This window comes from Mizuhopecten yessoensis, unplaced genomic scaffold (genome assembly GCF_002113885.1).
Source record: "Mizuhopecten yessoensis strain PY_sf001 unplaced genomic scaffold, ASM211388v2 scaffold8213, whole genome shotgun sequence".
Classification (NCBI taxonomy): Eukaryota; Metazoa; Mollusca; class Bivalvia; order Pectinida; family Pectinidae; genus Mizuhopecten; species Mizuhopecten yessoensis.
In genome coordinates this window covers 2,485,403-2,505,137 of record NW_018407435.1, presented here as the reverse complement: position 1 = coordinate 2,505,137, position 19,735 = coordinate 2,485,403, and the positions used below count along the sequence as shown (strand labels likewise).

Below are 19,735 nucleotides of genomic sequence, written 5' to 3'. Positions count from 1 at the left end.
CAACTAGTGTCGCGTCAGAAACAGACTGAAGTCAACTAGTGTCGCGTCAGAAACAGACTGAAGTCAACTAGTGTCGCGTCAGAAACAGACTGAAGTCAACTAGTGTCGCGTCAGAAACAGACTGAAGGCAAATTGTGTCGCGTCAGAAACAGACTGAAGGCAACTAGTGTCGCGTCAGAAACAGACTGAAGGCAACTAGTGTCTTGTCAGAAACAGACTGAAGGCAACTAGTGTCTTGTCAGNGCAACTAGTGACGCGTCAGAAACAGACTGAAGTCAACTAGTGTCGCGTCAGAAACAGACTGAAGGCAACTAGTGTCGCGTCAGAAACAGACTGAAGGCAACTTGTGTCGCGTCAGAAACAGACTGAAGTCAACTAGTGTTGCGTCGAAAACAGACAGTAGGCCATCACAGCGTATGATTTATTTTTTAAACAAATTAGAGGTACCTCAATATGTGTTTCTTACCAATTTAACAGATGCTATATATATAATCTAGTCGATCATAGCTCAATATTATGATAGAACTTTTATTAACATATTATATAAATGGGAGAGCAATAATGCAGACTTATTAGTTAATCCTTTTTTCAGGACAAAAATAAAAACAAAAAAGAATTACCACCAGTAATATTGATTTTTAATATCGCCCTTTAACATTTGTTTCAATGTCATGGTCAGAATTGTGTCTGGAATTAATCACGAAAGCAAGCATAGATGATTAAGGGGGAAATAAAATGATTGGTTGATATTGTAAGAAAATATGCAACTTGTGATTTATGACTATAAATTGAAATAAGCAATCATGTAAGGACTATTTAGTTGAAACTTAACTGTTGATTTCCACAGATGTGCAAGTCCCTGGCGGAGGAGTTTGATACCATCAGGAGTGAATATTGGAACTATGTATCGCGAGTGTTGGCCACTAAATTTGGAAATACAAACTCAGAGACGACTCAAATTCCTACCGGACCTTCCTAGTCCAAGGTGTTTTTGCTGTATATTTAAACCTTTCATCCCCACCAGACAGAGTTAATAAACTGGTGCAAGATTCCTCCATATCATGTGAAGTGCAAAGAAAACATTGTACTTATTGCTTGCTAACAATAAGTAGGTTTAGGGAGAAGCTTATGTGATCGAGGTAGAATGTTTTGTTGGTATGTCTGTACATAGAGCTTAACCTGGTAATGTACATGTATAGTTACTAACAGGCTTCTGACAAGTAATCAACGACGTCGGACAAGTGTTATGATCTCGTGCCTTTGTAAGATACAGATTGCAGGCAAGACAGCATTCTTGGAAGAAACAGATCATGTAAAATTACAAATTTTATGTAACATTTTTTTATATCATGCAGCTATTCAGTGATGTTTCAAGGTTAAACAAACCAGCTAATACCTGTTGTATTTGTAAGCTCACCTGGCCTGAAGGTCTGGTGTAGATATAAGCTCACCTGGCCTGGAGAGGTAAGCTCACCTAGCCTTAGGTCTGGTGGCAATACAACCTCACCTGGCCTGAAGGTCTGGTGTAGATATAAGCTCACCTGGACTGGAGATATAAGCTCACCTATTCTTAGGTCTGGTGGCGATACAACCTCACCCGGCCTGGAGAGGTAAGCTCACCTAGCATTAGGTCTGGTGGCGATACAACCTCACTTGGCCTGAAGGTCTGGTGTAGATGTAAGCTCACTTGGCTTGGAGGTCTGGTGTAGATGAAAGCTCACTTGGCCTGACAGTCTGGTAGAGATGTAAGCTCACTTAATTGACCTGAAGGTCTGGTGTAGATGCAAGTTCACTTGGCCTGAAAGTCTGGTGTAGATGAAAGCTCACTTGGCCTGAAGGTCTGGTGGACATGTAAGCTCACTTGGCCTGAAGGTCTGGTGGACATGTAAGCTCACTTGGCCTAAAGGTCTGGTGGACATTTAAGCTAACTTGGCCTGAAAGTCTGGTGGACATGTAAGCTCACTTGGCCTGAAGGTCTGGTGTAGATGTAAGCTCACTTGGCCTGAAGGTCTGGTCAAGTTTTATTGGTGTACTGAATTGCTAGGTATATAATTTTTTGTGATAACAATTGAATAAATCTCAACCTGTGTTCAGTTTTATGTAAATGGAATGTAATCTAAATTGAGTTGTCGTTGTATTACTAACGCTGGTTAATTTAAGTAATTATTATGCATATGGTTAACATTTGGCTGTACCTCGTGTTTCCATACAGTGTACAATAGTCATGGTTATAACCGTTACATTCAGATAAAATGTGTTTACAATAATTTGTAAGTCAATAAGTGGATTATTTGTTCATTATGTGTGGAGAAGCCTGTTTGTTTTTAGTATATTGTACAGACTGTATTTTTCAGTCAAGAGTAAATATGTTGGGATACTGGAACAGTTACTATGTAATACGCACAATTATAAAAATTGAATTTGGAAGATACACTAGTATATTGTGCAATGATTGTGTTCATCTTCACCGTAAACAAATACTGTCTGCAGCAACTGATGAGATTATATACAACTTTGTTTAATCATACAATATCCACAAAAATGCTCTGTAACTCCTCAATCAAGAAATGATACATAACACTTGTGGGACACTATTCTGCATAGAAATATTGTAGATAAAGATTTTCTCCCTTAATATTTAAGGATATATATATTGAACGTGATTTGGAGAGTTTTCCCCCCATTTGAAAAGACAACCCTAAAGGAGCATGTGTTTTTTTACCTTTTGCTTAATGCATCCTACATTTATTACTGAATTTAGTATTACGTGAGAAAGAGGCTAAATGAAGTACAACCTATATATTACCTACTACATAATATTTCCCAATCTTTGAAAGAAACCCAGCAAAAAAATACAAAGTTGGGTCCTGAAAACCTAAGTCACACAACACAGTCAAGAGTGACAGACAAAAGAATGTCTTGAAACATTGCCATTGACATGCTATACTATGTATGGTGTCAAATTGGTCAAAAGGCATTTGTGTTTCAATTCACGAATGTGATTGGTGGATACTGGTCAAGGAGTTGTAGCACTTTGCTGTATGCCGAGTCTCGGTCAATAAGAATGGAAGAGACTCTGTGGTAGCTTATCATGATTTACAGTAACCCTCAAGTCCAAAGTGTTACCCGACTCCCAACTGTAATCAACTATTTGTATCGTAAATGGTAAATTAGACAACTAGAGAAGCCAGGAAAGTCTGTGCATCCAAAGAATTAACTTGGCACACTGAGCAGATAATGACATGTTTTAGACAAAATTTTGTTCAGGTATTTCATGCATTTTCCTGAGATGTCTAAACCTGTGTGTTGACTTAAATTGAGGAAATATAATTTTGACCGACTCATGAAAATCTGCATATGATTTGATAAATGTATATGAGTTATTGAGTATAATGTAATTGAGTTGTGTTTGACTGTAATCACGAGTTCTTAGGCCTGGGGTGCTATTGTCGGCCGTACATTTATTTAACCTGTTATTATTTTTTTTTCTACGTCCAGTTGTTATAATAAATGTCCTGATATTTAAGGTTCTTGTTTTATTTACATGTATAACTTCATAAAACTAAGCATGCTTTTCATTTGTTAACTTGTGTGCTCATCTTGAAATGGTCTCTCATGTGAGTCTTGTGATACGAGAGTGGTTTATAATGACAAGTCTTTTAGATTGTACATTGGTAGGTCACCTGAGTCTTGTGTCTCTAGATTGTACATAGGTAGGTCACCTGAGCCAAAGGCTCCAGTAAGTAATCTATTGCAATCTCTTTTCGTCTATCGTCTCTTGTCATTTAATTGTTCGATTTCAACCTAAACAGAACTGCTTCTTGGGGAATTTCAGGAGTGCTTAATTGAAATGTTACCAACAGCATCCTGTGCCTTGTGGCAATATTGCTGAAACTGCTACCATTTTGAAAAGCTATTTTCAAAGTTAAACTTCAGGTTCTAATGGGCCATGTCAACTGAAACATGGTAGGAATGTTGTCCAATATGGCTGCCACAGCCATCATTTTAATTATTTTCACCAATTTTAACTCCACTTGTAAAGGGCCGATTGAACTAAAACTTAGTGGTAATGATCTACGACAGTGGTAATGATCTACTCGTGGTCCCGACAGTGGTAATGATCTACTCGTGGTCCTGACCGTCATTCTTTTAGTAGAGGTAGGGGACTGTGAATAGCTCTGAATACCTTGCCTTTTTATATTAATTGTAACATATTACTATTTGCTGGACTATTGACACATGGTTATTTCCACCAGATAATTTGGTAATTCATCATTCATCATACCTTAAATCAAATCTGCAATTTGTACATTAATGAACCTGAACTTTGACCGCTGATGAACTAGGAAATGTGTTGTGTGGTAACTTTTGATCAAAACTTCATACTCTTGTGATCTGACTAGAACACTTAAGTGTAAAGAAAGATTTCTGATTTCTTTCAGCCATCTCTTTCTGTTCAAGGTCACATTTTAAAGCGATAACAAGTTTTGATAGTCAAATCTGCTTGTTTACTCAACAATCAACAAAATCACCAAAGCCAATCTGTAATAATTTATTTATCTGATTTCGTAATCATCCACCATGCTGATAAACAAAACAAAGCAGTTCTCTACAGCCAAATACAAACGTAGGTCTGATTTTGTACAGCCACGTACAAAAGTAGGTCTGATTTCGTACAGCCACATACAAACGTAGGTCTGGTTTCGTACACCTACATACAAACGTAAGTCTGATTTCGTACAGCCACATACAAGCGTAGGTCTGATTTCGTACAGCCACATACAAACGTAGGTCTGATCTCGTACAGCCACATACAAATGTAGGTCTGATCTTGTACACCTACATACCAACGTAGGTCTGATTTCGTACAGCCACATACAAACGTAGGTCTGATTACGTACAGCCACATACAAACGTAGGTCTGATTTCGTACAGCCACATACAAACGTAGGTCTGATTTCGTACAGCCACATACAAACGTAGGTCTGATTTCGTACAGCCACATACAAACGTAGGTCTGATTTCGTACAGCCACATACAAACGTAGGTCTGATTTCGTACAGCCACATACAAACGTAGGTCTGATTTCGTACAGCCACATACAAACGTAGGTCTGATTTCGTACAGCCACATACAAACGTAGGTCTGATTTCGTACAGCCACATACAAACGTAGGTCTGATTTCGTACAGCCACATACAAACGTAGGTCTGATTTCGTACAGCCACATACAAACGTAGGTCTGATCTCGTACAGCCACATACAAACGTAGGTCTGATCTCGTACAGCCACATACAAATGTAGGTCTGATCTTGTACACCTACATACAAACGTAGGTCTGATTTCGTACAGCCACATACAAACGTAGGTCTGATTACGTACAGCCACATACAAACATTGGTCTGATCTCGTACACCTACATACAAACGTAGGTCTGATTACGTACAGCCACATACAAACATAGGTCTGATCTCGTACAGTCACATACAAACGTGCACCTGTTGGACGGCTGGAATATTCACCAATCACTGATAACTTGGAAAAATTCTTACAAAAATTTATTGATGTACAGTGTTATTTATAAATTTGTAATTTTCCTTTATAACTGAATAATACATGCCCAGGTTTATGCAGGAAGAAGTAATTCTATATCATTTTTATATCTATTCAATTTTAATATACTTTGAAATACAGTGCCTAGGTAAGAACAGTATAAAAAGAAAACCACCATTTTGATGCTGAATTATTTAGTATAATTGCCCATTTCACGTCTAGATAAATACTTTAAGTGGGGAGAGTTGACCACGAAAACACATTCACAACCACTGATATAACAGACTTTGGTTTCTAGAATAGATAGCGTTTGGATTAGACAAGATTAACATTTTATTATTCAACACATGAAACTCTGAAACCCAATATAGACAGGGATGTTGATTATACAGGGGATGGGATTCTGACCTACATATGACCAAAGAAAAACCTTATTTCAACCTATTGGTATCGTAAAAACATCACATTCATTAGATTAGTGAATGGTGAACAACAATTTCCATGTGTTTTTTTACTGCATAAAAATGACATGGGACTAAATATGTATAAATTGTACATAATAATCATATAGTTTCAAATTAACTGTTGTGGTAATGCTGAAAAAAGTATAATATAATCACTCTCAAAATAAAACAATGAAATTAAATTACATCTGGAAAAAATACAGAATATAATCACTCGCAAAATAATTCAATAAAATTAAATTACATCTGAAAAACAATCACAACAGAATATTATCACTCACAAAATAATACAATGGAATTCTATCTGCAATAAAACAAGAAAAGTATCACTACATCCCATGATCCCATACAAGTACAGGAGAAATTACACTTCCCTATTTAGGAGGGAGACTCCCGATTTTGGGCCCTTAAATTTAGTGTTTTCAACCAGTGAATTTGCTAAACTGTTCCTATATTCTAAGATCTAATGATTTCATCTGAAAGAACAACTCAAAATATGTCATTTTAAAGGGTTATTCTGTCTCTAGAGGGTGTATACAGCCATTTAATTTTAATTTTGAGCATAAAGAATCTCCCCCATAGAAATTTCAAAAAGTTGGCAAGTAGGTTTACAGTAATACATGAGAAATATAATTACAACCTGGCAGGCGTATAATTACCTTCATAATCATACACAGCAATGAAATCAACCTTGTCCCTTGTGAACAACGTTTTACAATAATAGGAGTCTGACAGTTCCTGTAACAAAATCCCATGTACCTTGTGAACAACGTTTTACAATAATAGGAGTCTGACAGTTCCTGTAACAAAATCCCATGTACCTTGTGAACAACGTTTTACAATAATAGGAGTCTGACAGTTCCTGTAACAAAATCCCATGTACCTTGTGAACAACGTTTTACAATAATAGGAGTCTGACAGTTCCTGTAACAAAATCCCATGTACCTTGTGAACAACGTTTTACAATAATAGGAGTCTGACAGTTCCTGTAACAAAATCCCATGTACCTTGTGAACAACGTTTTACAATAATAGGAGTCTGACAGTTCCTGTAACAAAATCCCATGTACCTTGTGAACAACGTTTTACAATAATAGGAGTCTGACAGTTCCTGTAACAAAATCCCATGTACCTTGTGAACAACGTTTTACAATAATAGGAGTCTGACAGTTCCTGTTACAAAACCCCATGTACCTTGTGAACAACGTTTTACAATAATAGGAGTCTGACAGTTCCTGTAACAAAATCCCATGTCAAGTGTAGTTAACTGGTCCAAAAAGCAATCACATCCTCGGAACAATGTACTTGGCTGCCATGGCAACTAGGGGTGCAGCAGTGGGGACTCCTGGGAAGGGGCCAGAGGATCCAGCAATGTCCAGATGGGAGTAGGGAAGTGGCTTGTCCGAGTCCACACCATGCTGTAATACCCAAGATATGTAACAAGTATATCTTACTGTCTTATAATATCTAGATTAAATCTGAAATAATCATGCGAGTTGATTTAGTAAATCTTTGGAATGTTTTTCATAAATTTGTCATGATTTTAAATAGAACAGACATTTGTGTGACTTTGCTGAATTTTCAGTATCTGGAAAGTGTACATTTTAATATTACCAAAAGGTTGTACTGCAATCATAGATGTCAACCCTATCTCATTAGGAGGGAGACTCCCTCATTTTGACCAAAATTTACCAATCTCTCTCGAAAACTACCTCATTCAAGTCCAAACTCACACAAACTCAAAATCTACATTCTGTGGTCAAATGATCTCCTGGTTACTGCAGGGTGTATATGTAATGATCATAACAGTTGTCTGAATCAAATAAATGCTTTTTGGAGTTATTTTGATCAATAAAAACGGAAAGATAAATTGAGCAAAATAGTTTCAGTCGTGTTACATGCACTTTCTCCCTCATGGGAGATCTCCCTCATTGGAGGTTTCATAGGTTGACGCCTATGTGCAATGCAGTTAATACACTGCTTCAATAACTGAACAATATTTATATTAATAGCTGTCTTTCAACATTTTCACCAATTTAGTCATGCGCGACATGTGATTTTCCAGTTTTGTTTGTGCTGTAGAGAGAAATCTCCAGTCTATGACTGTTTGACATTGTTAGTGACCAGCGAGGGAATTTTAAAAGTGTCAATTAAGGTATTGTGCTGTTGATAGCTGTTCTATAGATGAAAATAAACGGAATATATGACCACATATCAGACATAAGTTTCTTTCTGTTAAGAAAAATATTCAAGGCTCACAAAATGTGGATTACATCTTCAAGCAGCAGTAGTAGTATTTAATCTTCAAGTAGCAGTAGTATTATTTAAATACAAAGACCAACTCATTGTCCCACTTAAACATAATTTCTTCCCAAACAATATGACATCCTCTTCTATGCAATACTGAATTAACTGTAAGAACATGTGTTGTACAATCAGAAAATGGGAGAGCATTGTTGAATAGCCTCAAGTTTATCAAAAACCGAAAGTAAGGTCTTACAAAAAAAGAGGAAAATCCTCCAGGAATTCTCTCGGATCATAGCTAACTGAAAAGTCAGCTATTCAGCAATCGCTTACTGGTACAGAATTCATTTTCAGGCTTTAACCCTAGACACTCACATTATGCCATACTGAGTTGTATAACACAGCTTATTGCTTTAATGTATTAACTGAAACAAATGTAGCAGTAAAGTATTGACCTTGCTTAGTCCAGAGGACATGATGAGGAAGGCTGAAGGCGACTGGTGTCCTCGGGCTGTGGCTGAGGACGCCATGTTGTTTGACTGGAGTATATCTTCATACTCAGACTTTCCGGTGTGGAACTCAAAATCCTGTAAACAAAAGAGTCAGGTACTCAAAGAGGACTGGCAGGTATTCGAAAAGGACCGTAAGGTACTCAAACAGGACAGTCAGGTACTCAAACAGAACAGTCAGGTACTCCAATAGGACAGTCAGGTACTCAAATAGGACAGTCAGATACTAAAACCTGACAGTCAGGTACTCAAATAGGACAGTCAGATACTCGAATAGGACAGTCAGATACTCAAATAGGACAGTCTGGTACTCAAAGAGGACTGGCATGTATTCGAAAAGGACCGTCAGGTACTCAAACAGGACAGTCAGGTACTCAAACAGAACAGTCAGGTACTCCAATAGGACAGTCAGGTACTCAAATAGGACAGTCAGATACTCAAATAGGACAGTCAGATACTCGAATAGGACAGTCAGATACTCAAATAGGACAGTCTGGTACTCAAACAGGACAGTCTGGTACTCAAATAGGACAGTCAGGTATTGGAATAGGACAGTCATGTAATCGAATAGGACAGGCAGGTACCTCAACAGGACAGTCAGGTATTCCAACAGGAACGAACAGGACAGTCAGGCACACTAATAAGACAGTCAGGTTCTCAAATAGGACAGTCAAGTACTCAAACAGGACAGTCAGATACTCGAACAGGACAGTCAGGTTCTCAAACAGGACAGTCAGGTTCTCAAATAGGACAGTCAGATACTCCAACAGGACAGTCATATACTCAAACAGGACAGTCAGGTACTCAAACAGGACAGTCAGGTACTCAAATAGGACAGTCTGGTACTCAAACAGGACAGTCAGGTACTCAAACAGGACAGTCAGATACTCAAACAGGACAGTCAGATACTAAACAGGACAGTCAGATACTCAAACAGGACAGTCAGGTACTCAAACAGGACAGTCGGGTACTCCAACAGGACAGTCAGGTACTCCAACAGGACAGTCAGATACTCAAATAGGACAGTCAGATACTCAAACAGGACAGCCATATACTCAAACAGGACAGTCATATACTCAAACAGGACAAATTTATGGCAAAACTGTTTCCACATGAATTTATGATATACATGTATATTTCTACTCCCTCTCAAAATTTATCTGAAATATATAATGAAGCAATTCCAACCCAGACAAATGAATTGTTGTTAAACTGTTTAGATCTACAAATAATAGCCTTACTTCACGTCGGATAGTTGAGACTTCGAAGGGGTCACCCCAGACATCCCCGATCTCCTGCATGCTGCGAGCAGTGTTGAGCTGACGAGCTGGTCCATTGTCCATGATAATCTAGAGGTAAATACCAAGGATATTACTGCTAACATTCTTTCAAATTTCCCCTTTATTCGGTCCTGAATTTGCTTTGATGAAATAAGTCACTTTCATATACATGTATATTCTTTTTTTTTTTCTACAAGAGGCATAAGGGGCCCTTATTTGCACATGAGTTTCATGGCCTTATTAAAAGGCATAAATAGCACTGTGATCAAAGTTGCTATTAACAAATTAACCATAAATCAAAAGTCAACTTATTACGACGTTTGCTTTTTCAGTATTAAAATGTGTTAGCAAAGTTTATGACCCTTATGCTGCCATAAAAATAATGCTTGCACCAACATCACGATATCTTCACGTATATACATATTACGTATACACATAATTGATTAATGCTTGCTATACCAGGCTTTGGTGTCACAAGCATTTTCTCAAACCTCAAGTTTGGGGGGGGGGGTTCAAACTTAAGTCTGCTTCTGGGCCGCTTCAGCTTTTTTGGTTCTTGAACTCAAATCTCAGCATGAGGTGGCCTCAAATACGTTTGTGATATCAAGTCAGGTCATTCCAGTATGCTTATGCTTTTGCAGTCTATATCAGGAGCAAATATACCTGTGCAGCCCTTCCTATGGGTGCACAATTGTGAAGTAAAAACAAAATCCTCAAAATAGTATTTGTAAATCTCTGCACTCCATTACATAAAAGTCCAGAAATTTTACAAAGTTTAAACAGACGGTAGCCATGGGAAAAAAATTAGGTGAGAACAATGCATTGATCATTTTCACAAAATTTCAGAAAAAAATGGTTCAGTAGTATTTCAGTTAAAAGTTTAAAATGTAAAATGTTCATGGTAACGGACAAGGACAGACAAGACAAGGTCATACTGACAAGTACAGACAACACAAGGTCACACAGACAAGGACAGACAACACCAGGTCATACTGACAAGGACAGACAACACCAGGTCACAGACATGGACAGACAATGCCAGGTCACAGACAAGGACAGACAACACCAGGTCACAGACAAGGACAGACAACACAAGGTAATACAGACAAGGACAGACAACACAAGGTCACACAGACAAGGACAGACAATACAAGGTCATACAGACAAGGACAGACAATGCCAGGTCACAGACATGGACAGACAACACAAGGTCACACAGACAATGACAGACAACGCCAGGTCACAGACATGGACAGACAACACAAGGCCACACAGACAAGGACAGACAACACAAGGTCACACTGACAATGACAGACAACACCAGGTCACAGACATGGACAGACAACACAAGGTCACACAGACAAGGACAGACAATACAAGGTCATACAGACAAGGACAGACAACACAAGGTCACACAGACAATGACAGACAACACCAGGTCACAGACATGGACAGACAACACAAGGTCACACAGACAAGGACAGACAACACAAGGTCACACAGACAAGGACAGACAACACAAGGTCACACATACAAGGACAGACAACACAAGGTCATACTGACACAGACGGACAACACAAGGTCAAACATACAAGGACAGGCAACACAAGTTCATACTGACACAGACGGACAACACAAGGTCATACAGACACAGACAGACAACACAAGGTCACACATACAAGGACAGGCAACACCAGGTCACAGACAAGGACAGACAACACAAGGTCATACAGACGAGGACAGACAACACCAGGTCACAGACAAGGACGGACAACACAAGGGCACACAGACAAGGACAAACAACACAAGGTCATATAGACAAGGACGGACAACACAAGGTCATACAGACAAGGAAAGGCATCACAAGGTCACACAGACAAGGACAGACAAAACTAGGGCATACAGACAAGGACAGACAACACCAGGTCACGCAGACAAGGACAGACAACACAAGGTCATACAGACAAGGACAGGCAACTCAAGGTCACACAGACAAGGACAGGCAACACAAGGTCACACAGACAACGACAGGCAACACAAGGTCATACAGATTAAGGACAGACAACACCAGGCCACACAGACAAGGACAGACAACACCAGGTCATACAGACAAGGACGGACAACACAAGGACATACAGACAAGGACAGACAACTCCAGGTCACAGACAAGGACAGACAACACCAGGTCACAGACAAGGACGGACAACACAAGGTCATACAGACAAGGACAGGCATCACAAGGTCACACAGACAAGGACAGACAACACTAGGTCATACAGACAAGGACAGACAACACCAGGTCACAGACAAGGACGGACAACACAAGGTCACACAGACAAGGACAAACAACACAAGGTCACACAGACAAGGACAGACAACACCAGGTCACACAGACAAGGACAGACAACACCAGGTCATACAGACAAGGATGAACACAAGGTCATACTGACAAAGACGGACAACACCAGGTCACACATACAAGGACGGACAACACAAGGTCACACAGACAAGGACAGACAACATCAGGTCACACAGACAAGGACAGACAACACAAGGTCACACTGATAAGGACAGACAACACCAGGTCATACAGACAAGGACAGACAACACCATGTCACACAGACAAGGACTGACAACACCAGGTCACACAGACAAGGACAGACAACACAAGGTCACACAGACAAGGACAGACAACATCAGGTTACACAGATAAGGACAGACAACACCAGGTCATACAGACAAGGATGGACAATACAAGGTCACACAGACAAGGACAGACAACACAAGGTCACACAGACAAGGACAGACAACACCAGGTTACACTGATACGGACAGACAACACCAGGTCATACAGACAAGGATGGACAACACAAGGTAACACAGACAAGGACAGAAAACACAAGGTCACACAGACAAGGACAGACAACAGGTCATACAGACAAGGAAGGACAACACAAGGTCACACAGATAAGGATAGACAAAACCAGGTCACACAGACAAGGACAGACAACACAAGGTCACCTGATAGAATTATCTGATGTTAACATGATGGTGATTTTTGTGTAAATACTTACTGAATATTTTGGCCCCATGGCTCGGATAGCATGGCCGGTCAGTGTTGCTATGGTGAACAGTTCTGGGTTTGTAGCATCAAGAGCCTTAAAAAGAGAGCATGGGAGTTGTATTGACAAGGGAAGTAAATCTGGTACAACCATCCTCCATCAATAAAACAATGCAGAATCCTGATTTAAATTGAATGAATCTCTAAAATTTAGTAACATTTTTAGTTACAATTTCCAGTTTAGCAATATTCTAAGTAACATTGAAATATTCAGTAGGATATGTAACATTTGTAGTAGCATTGACATGTTTAAAAATTTGTAGTAACATCATCAGCTTTAGTAAGATATGTAACATTTGTCGTAACATTGACATGTTTGATAGGATATGTAAAATTTATAGTAACATCAATATGTTTAATAGAATATATAAAAGTAACATCATCAGCTTTAGTAGGATACATACCATTTCCTTACATTTACACAGTACATCAGCCATCACCATACGACCTTCAGCATCAGTGTTGCCCACACGAACTCTCACCCCAGCCCTGGAGGTGATGATTTCATCTGCCACGTAACACTCTGTAACAGAATACACCCCAACAGGTAAGTCAACCGTGAACATCACAGAATACACACAACAGGTAAGTCAACCGTAAACATCACAGAATACACCACAACAGGTAAGTCAACCGTGAACATCACAGAATACACCACAACAGGTAAGTCAGCTGTGAACATCACAGAATACACCACAACAGGTAAGTCAACCGTGAACATCACAGAATACACCAAAACAGGTAAGTCAACCGTGAACTTCACAGAATACACCACAACAGGTAAGTCAGCTGTGAACATCACAGAATACACCACAACAGGTAAGTCAGCCGTGAACATCACAGAATACACCACAACAGGTAAGTCAACCATGAACTTCACAGATTACACCACAACAGGTAAGTCTACCGTGAACATCACAGAATACACCACAACAGGTAAGTCAACCGTGAACATCACAGAATGGATCACAGACACTGCAACATAGCGTCACTCGCTTCCCCTTTGGGCAGTGACCTTAAAATGACTGTAATGTAAACATCACATGACAAGTGACCTTATCACCATGTTACTGTTACTAGTGACCTTATCACTATGTTACTGTTACTAGTGACCTGATCACTATGTTACTGTTACTCGTGACCTTATCACCATGTTACTGTTACTAGTGACCTTATCACCATGTTACTGTTACTAGTGACCAATCACTATGTTACTGTTACTAGTGACCTTATCTCTATGTTACTGTTACTAGTGACCTTATCTCTATGTTACTGTTACTAGTAACCTTATCACCATGTTACTGTTACTGGTTACTTGATCCCTATGTTACTGTTCCTAGTGACCTTATCACCATGTTACTGTTCCTAGTGACCTTATCACTATGTTACTGTTACTATAGTAACCTTATCCCTATGTTACTGTTACCTATTACTTGATCCCTATGTTACTGTTCCTAGTGACCTTATCACCATGTTACTGTTCCTAGTGACCTTATCACTATGTTACTGTTACTATAGTAACCTTATCCCTATGTTACTGTTACCTATTACTTGATCCCTATGTTACTGTTCCTAGTGACCTTATCACCATGTTACTGTTCCTAGTGACCTTATCACTATGTTACTGTTACTATAGTAACCTTATCCCTATGTTACTGTTACCTATTACTTGATCCCTATGTTACTGTTCCTAGTGACCTTATCACCATGTTACTGTTCCTAGTGACCTTATCACTATGTTACTGTTACTATAGTAACCTTATCCCTATGTTACTGTTACCTATTACTTGATCCCTATGTTACTGTTCCTAGTGACCTTATCACCATGTTACTGTTCCTAGTGACCTTATCACTATGTTACTGTTACTATAGTAACCTTATCCCTATGTTACTGTTACCTATTACTTGATCCCTATGTTACTGTTCCTAGTGACCTTATCACCATGTTACTGTTCCTAGTGACCTTATCACTATGTTACTGTTACTATAGTAACCTTATCCCTATGTTACTGTTACCTATTACTTGATCCCTATGTTACTGTTCCTAGTGACCTTATCACCATGTTACTGTTCCTAGTGACCTTATCACTATGTTACTGTTACTATAGTAACCTTATCCCTATGTTACTGTTACCTATTACTTGATCCCTATGTTACTGTTCCTAGTGACCTTATCACCATGTTACTGTTCCTAGTGACCTTATCACTATGTTACTGTTACTATAGTAACCTTATCCCTATGTTACTGTTACCTATTACTTGATCCCTATGTTACTGTTCCTAGTGACCTTATCACCATGTTACTGTTCCTAGTGACCTTATCACTATGTTACTGTTACTATAGTAACCTTATCCCTATGTTACTGTTACCTATTACTTGATCCCTATGTTACTGTTCCTAGTGACCTTATCACCATGTTACTGTTCCTAGTGACCTTATCACTATGTTACTGTTACTATAGTAACCTTATCCCTATGTTACTGTTACCTATTACTTGATCCCTATGTTACTGTTCCTAGTGACCTTATCACCATGTTACTGTTCCTAGTGACCTTATCACTATGTTACTGTTACTATAGTAACCTTATCCCTATGTTACTGTTACCTATTACTTGATCCCTATGTTACTGTTCCTAGTGACCTTATCACCATGTTACTGTTCCTAGTGACCTTATCACTATGTTACTGTTACTATAGTAACCTTATCCCTATGTTACTGTTACCTATTACTTGATCCCTATGTTACTGTTCCTAGTGACCTTATCACCATGTTACTGTTCCTAGTGACCTTATCACTATGTTACTGTTACTATAGTAACCTTATCCCTATGTTACTGTTACCTATTACTTGATCCCTATGTTACTGTTCCTAGTGACCTTATCACCATGTTACTGTTCCTAGTGACCTTATCACTATGTTACTGTTACTATAGTAACCTTATCCCTATGTTACTGTTACCTATTACTTGATCCCTATGTTACTGTTCCTAGTGACCTTATCACCATGTTACTGTTCCTAGTGACCTTATCACTATGTTACTGTTACTATAGTAACCTTATCCCTATGTTACTGTTACCTATTACTTGATCCCTATGTTACTGTTCCTAGTGACCTTATCACCATGTTACTGTTCCTAGTGACCTTATCACTATGTTACTGTTACTATAGTAACCTTATCCCTATGTTACTGTTACCTATTACTTGATCCCTATGTTACTGTTCCTAGTGACCTTATCACCATGTTACTGTTCCTAGTGACCTTATCACTATGTTACTGTTACTATAGTAACCTTATCCCTATGTTACTGTTACCTATTACTTGATCCCTATGTTACTGTTCCTAGTGACCTTATCACCATGTTACTGTTCCTAGTGACCTTATCACTATGTTACTGTTACTATAGTAACCTTATCCCTATGTTACTGTTACCTATTACTTGATCCCTATGTTACTGTTCCTAGTGACCTTATCACCATGTTACTGTTCCTAGTGACCTTATCACTATGTTACTGTTACTATAGTAACCTTATCCCTATGTTACTGTTACCTATTACTTGATCCCTATGTTACTGTTCCTAGTGACCTTATCACCATGTTACTGTTCCTAGTGACCTTATCACTATGTTACTGTTACTATAGTAACCTTATCCCTATGTTACTGTTACCTATTACTTGATCCCTATGTTACTGTTCCTAGTGACCTTATCACCATGTTACTGTTCCTAGTGACCTTATCACTATGTTACTGTTACTATAGTAACCTTATCCCTATGTTACTGTTACCTATTACTTGATCCCTATGTTACTGTTTCTAGTGACCTTATCACCATGTTACTGTTACCTGTTACTTAATCCCTGTGTTACTGTTACTGGTTACTTGATATACATGTTACTGTTCCTAGTGACCTTATCACTATGTTACTGTTACTAGTGACCTTATCACCATGTTACTGTTACTAGTAACCTTATCACCATGTTACTGTTACCTGTTACTTGATCCCTGTGTTACTGTTACTGGTTACTTGATATACATGTTACTGTTACTCGTTATTCGTTACCTGATCCCACGCTGTTTCTAACCATGCAGAGTGCTCCTATAACTTTGATTCCCTTTGGCTTCATTTCCGATAATGTCTGAAAATTAATTTCTTCTGAATTAAAGCTTTATTACAGTAATATCTGAGGTAAAACAATAAAATATGCTCAGCTTTATAACAGTAAAATCTGAGGTAAAACAATAAAATATGCTCAGCTTTATAACAGTAAAATCTGAGGTAAAACAATAAAATATGCTCAGCTTTATAACAGTAATATCCTAGGTAAAACAATGAAATATGCTCAGCTTTATAACAGTAATATCTGAGGTAAGACAATAAAATATGCTCAGCTTTATAACAGTAAAATCTGAGGTAAAACAATAAAATATGCTCAGCTTTATAACAGTAAAATCTGAGGTAAAACAATGAAATATGCTCAGCTCTAAAACAGTAATATCTGAGGTAAAGTAAGTAAAGGACGTCTGTACTCACCTCGAAGAATCCTGCCACAGTGGCTGCACCACATTTGTCCCTGTGCATGCCAGCCATCACACCTCCGGCCTTGATATCAGCTCCACCAGTGTCATAGGTGATCCCCTAGAAATGATAGAGACTATTAACTGCTTACAGTATAAGGTAGCACTGTAGTAACTAGTTCCTGTAAATCTTTTGTTCAAATGTGCTCGAGCAAATATGATGATATAATTTAAAGTACACATTTTCTGAGAATATTAATAATACGCTATGTAATAAACTTACCGTAAACTATCAAATTCAAAAATGGCTGTTTCTCAGCCCCCTGGACAGTCAGCCTTTTGTTTGTAACTAAGCTAATTATTATGTACCTTTCCCACTAAAAACAGGGTTTTCTCCACCTTGCCTTCCCCTTTATACTCAAGGAAGATCAGGCGACCACGGTGTCTGTCTACTTCTGAAAATACAAAAATAGATTACACATTTAGGGTTAATCCAACATTCAAGACAAATGCTTTCTTCAGTCATCTTAATTTTCTCACAAGAAAATACTCATACACATACACACGACAGAGCCATACAACTCGCCATAGATAAAACAGCCCGATCTGAAGCTGAGACAGTTGAGGGAAATGTGACTATATTTCTGCCTGTTGTCCACTCCAATACATTGCCCACATACCCCAAATATTGTTTAACTCGTTCACCCCTGAAATTTCATAATCAGCTCTTCCAACCTTTGAATTGGAAAAGTTCAAATGTATCTTCAAGGGTGAATGAGTAAATATATATTAATTTAAGCATGCTTAACAACCTTCTGATGACACCTGCATTTAAACTAGGTCATCGTCGTTGTTTACCATAACAATAGATCAAGTTTCATCAGTATTCAGTCACATCTAAAAATATAGCTGTCTCCTTTGTATCGAAAAGGCATTTTTCAGTAAAAACTGCATCGTCAGTGGGCAATATGCAGGAAGTTAAGTCAGGTCGTAACAGTGGCCAGTAGTGGGTACTTACTGTTAGCGGCCCTGTTGACTGCGGCCAGTAGTGGATACTCATTTTGAAACTGACCATCATCAGCGTGAACCGTCACCTGCAAATGAACGTAAAATATCTCAAGGTCAGAGTAACACTTTTGATGTAACATGTTAACTAGTGAGGGATGGATCGCCTTCCAACTAACCACTTCCTATCAAACCCAGTGTAACATGTTAACCAGTGAGGGATGGATCGCCTTCCAACTAACCACTTCCTATCAAACCCAGAGGCTCCCTGTGAGTACGGTAGAGACATCCTGATTCACTAGCTTTTCTTACAATAACTTTGATGATGCATGCTTAACTAAATTTAACAAGGTTTTATCTCATTGTACTCCTCCTGTCCAATTGTCTCAGGAAGTATTTGGACATACTTAGATCTTAAGACCCTTTCTAACTTAGATCTTCAGACACTTTCTAACTTAGATCTTAAGACACTTTCTAACTCTTTCTAACTTAGATCTTAAGACACTTTCTAACTTAGATCTTAAGACACTTTCTAACACTTTCTAACTTCGATCTTAAGACACTTTCTAACTTAGATCTTAAGACCCTTTCTAACTTAGATATTAAGACACTTTCTAACTTAGATCTTAAGACACTTTCTAACTTAGATCTTAATACCCTTTTCAACTTAGATCTTAAGTCCCTTTCTAACTTAGATCTTAAGACACTTTCTAACTTAGATCTTAATACCCTTTTCAACTTAGATCTGAAATCCCTTTCTAATTTAGATCTTAAGACACTTTCTAACTTAGATCTTAAGACACTTTGTAACTAAGATCTGAAGGACATTCTAGCTTAGATTGAATTTTGAATATTTGTCTCCATTTACAGCTACATAGAGGATCTGACATTAGCTTTAATACTGTAATACTGAATTTATTTAACAAGTTTATTAATTTCATAGGAAAGGAGCCTTTGACGAGTTTCATATGAATAAATTAACGAGTTTAATAAATTCAATGTTACATGAACATGAGTATTAGATTCTATTTATTATATAATTTGA

The 19,735-nt window shown here is 38.3% G+C and overlaps 2 protein-coding genes across 5 annotated transcripts in view; one reads left to right on the top strand and one right to left on the bottom strand.

The window, feature by feature from the left end:
* LOC110455386 (protein farnesyltransferase/geranylgeranyltransferase type-1 subunit alpha-like) overlaps positions 1 to 3,526 on the top strand; it is a 16,279-nt gene extending 12,753 nt beyond the window's left edge. The window contains exon 8 of the mRNA XM_021505486.1: positions 848 to 3,526. Coding sequence (XP_021361161.1) covers positions 848 to 979 — 132 coding nt within the window. The 3' untranslated portion in view covers positions 980 to 3,526. The remainder of the gene's footprint in view (positions 1 to 847) is intronic.
* A 1,010-nt stretch (positions 3,527 to 4,536) lies between these two features.
* The window catches only part of LOC110455391 (putative aminopeptidase W07G4.4), a 39,339-nt gene continuing 24,140 nt past the window's right edge, over positions 4,537 to 19,735 (bottom strand). For 2 of the 4 annotated variants that reach the window (XM_021505501.1, XM_021505500.1), the window contains exons 8-16: positions 18,704 to 18,779; positions 18,055 to 18,140; positions 17,702 to 17,806; positions 17,231 to 17,306; positions 13,574 to 13,692; positions 13,123 to 13,206; positions 10,010 to 10,117; positions 8,715 to 8,846; positions 4,537 to 7,433 (exon numbers count right to left, since the gene is read on the bottom strand). In XM_021505501.1, coding sequence (XP_021361176.1) covers positions 7,299 to 7,433; positions 8,715 to 8,846; positions 10,010 to 10,117; positions 13,123 to 13,206; positions 13,574 to 13,692; positions 17,231 to 17,306; positions 17,702 to 17,806; positions 18,055 to 18,140; positions 18,704 to 18,779 — 921 coding nt within the window. In that variant the 3' untranslated portion in view covers positions 4,537 to 7,298. The remainder of the gene's footprint in view (positions 7,434 to 8,714; positions 8,847 to 10,009; positions 10,118 to 13,122; positions 13,207 to 13,573; positions 13,693 to 17,230; positions 17,307 to 17,701; positions 17,807 to 18,054; positions 18,141 to 18,703; positions 18,780 to 19,735) is intronic. The other 2 variants (XR_002463442.1, XR_002463441.1) reach the window with 2 other exon arrangements.